The sequence below is a fragment of the Rutilus rutilus genome, assembly GCF_951802725.1.
Source record: "Rutilus rutilus genome assembly, chromosome: 2".
NCBI lineage: Eukaryota > Metazoa > Chordata > Actinopteri > Cypriniformes > Leuciscidae > Rutilus > Rutilus rutilus.
Window position 1 is genome coordinate 43,598,656 of NC_140210.1, and position 5,553 is coordinate 43,604,208.

The 5,553-nt window shown below is 36.1% G+C and overlaps 1 protein-coding gene across 1 annotated transcript; it reads left to right on the forward strand.

Moving 5' to 3' along the window:
- The first annotated feature begins 1,769 nt into the window (after positions 1-1,769).
- LOC311286096 (lysozyme C, milk isozyme-like) lies at positions 1,770-4,671 on the forward strand. The gene is made up of 5 exons (XM_084402135.1): positions 1,770-2,013; positions 2,689-2,878; positions 2,980-3,153; positions 3,307-3,367; positions 4,144-4,671. Exons 2-5 carry the CDS (start codon positions 2,698-2,700, stop codon positions 4,250-4,252), a joined length of 525 nt encoding a protein of 174 aa, XP_084258261.1. The 5' UTR covers positions 1,770-2,013; positions 2,689-2,697; the 3' UTR covers positions 4,253-4,671.
- The last annotated feature ends 882 nt before the right edge of the window (positions 4,672-5,553 follow it).

Sequence of the window (5,553 nt, forward strand, 5' to 3'; positions counted from 1 at the left end):
TCGTTACAACCGAGGTATGCAGCAAAGCATTTGTGAAGCCACAACACGCACAACCTTGAGGCGGATGGGCTACAACAGCAGAAGACCCCACCGGGTACCACTCATCTCCACTACAAATAGGAAAAAGAGGCTACAATTTGCACGAGCTCACCAAAATTGGACAGTTGAAGACTGGAAAAATGTTGCCTGGTCTGATGAGTCTCGATTTCTGTTGAGACATTCAGATGGTAGAGTCAGAATTTTGCGTAAACAGAATGAGAACATGGATCCATCATGCCTTGTTACCACTGTGCAGGCTGGTGGTGGTGGTGTAATGGTGTGGGGGATGTTTTCTTGGCACACTTTAGGCCCCTTAGTGCCAATTGGGCATCGTTTAAATGCCACGGCCTATCTGAGCATTGTTTCTGACCATGTCCATCCCTTTATGACCACCATGTACCCATCCTCTGATGGCTACTTCCAGCAGGATAATGCACCATGTCACAAAGCTTTAATCATTTCAAATTGGTTTCTTGAACATGACAATGAGTTCACTGTACTAAAATGGCCCCCACAGTCACCAGATCTCAACCCAATAGAGCATCTTTGGGATGTGGTGGAACGGGAGCTTCGTGCCCTGGATGTGCATCCCACAAATCTCCATCAACTGCAAGATGCTATATGGGCCAACATTTCTAAAGAATGCTTTCAGCACCTTGTTGAATCAATGCCACATAGAATTAAGGCAGTTCTGAAGGCGAAAGGGGGTCAAACACAGTATGGTATGGTGTTTTTTTTTCTCTCTTCTTTTTCCCTTTTTTCCTTCTATTCTACGTTGTGGTGCATTAAAAACACATGAAAGATTAGGGGGGAATTGGAAATAATCAATTGATTTAACCATAGCAGTAGTGATAACAATGAACACCAGGTTAGTAGTTCCAAAACAGCAATAATAATAATAATAATAATAATAATAATAATAATAATAATAATAATAGTAATAATAATGATGATGATGATGATGGCAATGGTGATAACAATGATGAGAGCAACGACAATAACAACAGCAATTACAACAATAATAAAAATAATAATAGTAATCATAACAATAACAGTAATGAAAAAAAAAAGAAAAAAAAAGACAATGATGACAAAAATAACAAAAATGCAGTAATATCCGTGGGTTGATTAAAAGGTGGGAGAAGTTGGAGTTGAGAGGAGAGAAGGGATTCATAGTTGTAAGAGGTCAGAAAGTGTTGGATGGCAGAGGTCAGTTTTATTCATTTTTAATTTGGATTCAATTTTATGAATTAAACAGCTCATAAACATACTTTATACATTGAAATAACCCATTAAACATGAATGTATTATGCAATCAATTAAGACATTTCTCCTTATATAGAACCTTTTTGGCATGAAGGGTTCTTTAAAATTGAGTCAAGAACCCAAGAGTTCTATTTAGAATCCAATTGAGCTGAAATTGTTTTTTAAGATTGAAGGTTGAAATATAGGGTATTAGGGTTAGTGATGATAAACATTAATTATACACTGGAGGTTTATATATAATGGTAACAGCTCTGATACTCTGGACCTGAATAATTAAAATAAGATATTTTGGGTTCAATGATAACCTTTTCAAATTAAAAAGTAAAATAAAAAATATTGAAATTGCTTATTTATTTGCAGGGCCGCTGGTCAAAGGCTGAAGCAACATGTGTGTATAAAGCACAACAAAGACCTCATAATCACATGGTCACAGTTTAAAATTAGTTGAAAGTGTAATGTTACATAACACACCAGATTTCAAAATGATGAAGCAATACATGTCATTTGTCTTTGGAATCCAAGTAATGTAATGTTTTTTCAACAGGTTAAGTGAGTTTTCAAAGCAGTGAGCTCATCGTGTCAGTTTAGTATAAAAATCCCCACACTCATGCATTCAGTACACAGCGGGCGGTGGAAACAAACACCAGACTGAAGCAAGAGTGAAGACTAGATCTACATCTGCATCTACAACAGACAATAGGCTCTCTGGTAAAAATCACTTCTGAACTCTCTTTACGATAAAATGCTTTACCAGTAAATATTGCTCAAATTGATCTGCTAGGCTATACAAATGCTTCATGTTTTATAACTATGTTAAAATATGCAACAGTAATAATAAGCCATTTGGTTGCAGAAGATCTAATGCAAAGTGTTTAGTTGCATGAGTGTTCCTCTAGTCTAGACCAACCAGTTGCCTTGCTAAAGAGCAGAATTATTTAAAAAAAACAATGGTTAAATAGCCCGATGGGCTTGACCAACCAAGCTTGAAACATTGTCAGAAAAATATGTACAAAATTGTACCCTTAGGTTGTCACTGGGGCATATCCTCAAAAAGGTACATCTTTTTACCTTATCTACCCCTAAATTATACAGTGTGCATTATGTCTTAAAGTAATACTAATATGTACTATTAAGGTACTACTATGAACGTTTAGGGGTAAATAAGGTACAAAGATGTACCTTTTTGAGGATACTGCCCCAGTGACAACCTAAGGGTACAATTTTTGCACATTTTTTCTGAACCCAGAAGGTTGCTAATTATTGATTGTTAGGTTCCTTCATTGCAAGCATTTGATTGACACAGTTTGAAGAGAATAGACTGAGTTAAACTGCAGATTAGGATTGTTTCTTTGGACTCATTCATTGTCTCTGTTTAACCTCCAGATATCAGAGATGAAGAGCGTTCTCCCAGTGAAGATGTTGGCGGCGTTGGCTCTGGTTCTGCTGGTGTCCAGTGCGACTGAGGGACGGATTCTCAGTAAATGTGAGCTGAAGGCTCAACTCGAGGCGGCTCAGATTAAGGTGATTAGAGCCATGGGAGACAATATTACCGTGGATGATCTTATCGCTAGACGTGAGTAACAGATTCCCTTCTCTATCCATATTTATGTCGCATGATGTGCAGATAAAATGTTGATCAGCCTCACACCCTTTATTCCTTTCGTTCTGTGGCAGTTGTCTGCAAGGCCAATGCCTCGGGCTTCAACACCAGCTTTGTCAAAGCTATCGGCGCCAGGCCTAAGATGATCAAGCCTCGGCAGCTGTACGGCGTGTTTCAGCTCAGTGATCAGCTGGCCTGTGATTCTGGCATGATGCCGTCGCTCAATGTCTGCAACATGAGCTGCTCTGGTGAGAAAATGCCACACAAATCATAACATTGTATCTTAAACAATGTTTTGTGAATTTCTGGACTCAAAAACTGCCAGATTCCTATGGCTCTCTAAGCACTCACAGTGAACCAGTTTGAAGAAGGTTTTGACTCTTTTCTGTTTCCTCCCATAGCTTTGATTGACGATGACATCACAGATGACATCGCCTGCCTGAAGACCATGATTGGCAGCATGTAAGTACACAGACTATTGACACTGCATTGAATGATAGATGTCATTTCATACGCTGAAAAAACTTTTTGTGTAGGATTCACTTTGAAACTCATTTCACTCAGAAATTGCTCAATTTCACACATAATTAGAAAGAAATGGCAACTAACACATTCTGAAGTAGAAAGACTGAAATGGTATTTCTGTTTGATTTACAACTACAAATAAAAAGCATTTTTGACAGTGTAGTTACTGGATGGCATTTGGGCAAAAGCGCATGCGAAGGGAAAGTTAAGTCTATAAAAATGTGCACAATATATAAACATTCAATAGAAGTATTATTACATTCATAAAAAAATGTCAGTAAACCTAAACCCAAAAACTCCTCTGATATCACTCTTACACTTGCAGCATAATTTGAAAATAATCAAATTTATGATCCTTTATATGCAAAAAGAAGTCTACAGAACTCTCTTATTTTCACAATAGTGTGTGAGATTATATTTGCATATTTATATTATTTATAATTTTGCAATCATATAAACCCAGTGCTGTTAAAATTTGTCACATTTAAATTTGGAAATATATAGAAATAAGTGTGTTTATATATATATATAAATATATTATATATACTGTATAATATACACACACACACACACACACACACACACATATAGATAGATAGATAGATACTGTAGATATATTTATTTATTTATAATTATTTACCTCAAATATAAAGACTTAAGAAGTAAAATCCGGCCTGAACATTCAAAGTGTGACTGTTTTTTGTGCGTTACAGGTTGAACACTATTTTGGTGAAGGACTGTGACTCTGTGGTTCCCTCTCGTTATTTCGCTGAGTGTCTGACTGCAAAAAATACTAAAGTGTGTGTTGGTATCAGTTGGTGAAACAACAGTGTGATTTTACTCTTCTGACCTGCTGTAAAACTGTAGATTTGAACCAGTGATTTACAGAATCAATATATGAATCTATATACTACCGTTATCTAACAATAGCACTTCTGATCAGCTGCATGATTTCTGTCAATCTAAAAACACAACAGTCTGATGTGCCCATGGCAACTGCTTTGATTGAATGGTAATGAAGTCACTATGATGGTGGTGGGACCTGTCTGAGTTTAAACATATCAAGGCTCTGAACAGAGGGTGCTTGTGCATGAATAAACTTTATATCAATGCTGTAATACTGTAAATGTTTGGTGGCGTTTTAAATTTCTGTCAACAATTGAAATAAAACTGTCCCCCTTCCTTGAATCACACTGTGCTGATGCTGAGTGCGGTTATGATAAAGACAATAAAGAGCTTTTAAAAATGATGGGCGCGAAGTTGTTTATTGCAAACACTGTGATAGTGTGCTGAAGTACAACATGACGACAAGCACTATGATCATCCGTCACTGTCCATCAGTCTGTCTCACCCCAGTCAAAAAGCCACTTAATTATAATAGGGGACATTTTTAGTCATATATAAATTGGAAATATACTTAATGTACTTAAACAACACAGAACATCAGACATCTTCACTGATTAACCTAATAAAGTTAACCTGAGATAGCAGTATACAACTATTTTCACCACGAAAACACTCTGGTTCTCTTTGGACATTTTTTGCCATTTTTTGCAACTTATTTTTATTAAATTCTTCTTTTTTTTTTTTTTACTTCATCGGAATGGAACGAAACTTGGAAATGTTTTGGCACTTGCTGTGTAAAAAAAAACAAAAACCTTGAACATATTCCATAAAAAAATAGTCACACTTGCATTGCCAATAATGACTGCATAGTAAATGAATTGTCACGTTGTCAAGAACGTAAAGAGGGCCCAAAAGCAGATCAGTAATGTTTATTCAGATAATATAAGATACCGATAATTCTTTATATTTGAAAGCCGATAACAGATATATTGGCTCATTTGGCTGATAAATCTAAATGTTTAGTCTCACCATTAAAAGCAATGTACACAATTATAATGTTCTCATTATGATTTTATGTAGCTAATATGACAGACTTGCGCGGCACATGTTGCACTTTACTGTTTTTTCCTTTTTTGAAGTGTCATATTTCAAGCAATTCAAAACCCTCATGTTGAACAGTGCGAATCTGAAGTGTCTCAGCTGAAGAAAATAGAACATTTTTTATCAGCTTTTATATATCAGCCAAATTTTCTTATCAGGCTGATAAGGTTAACATT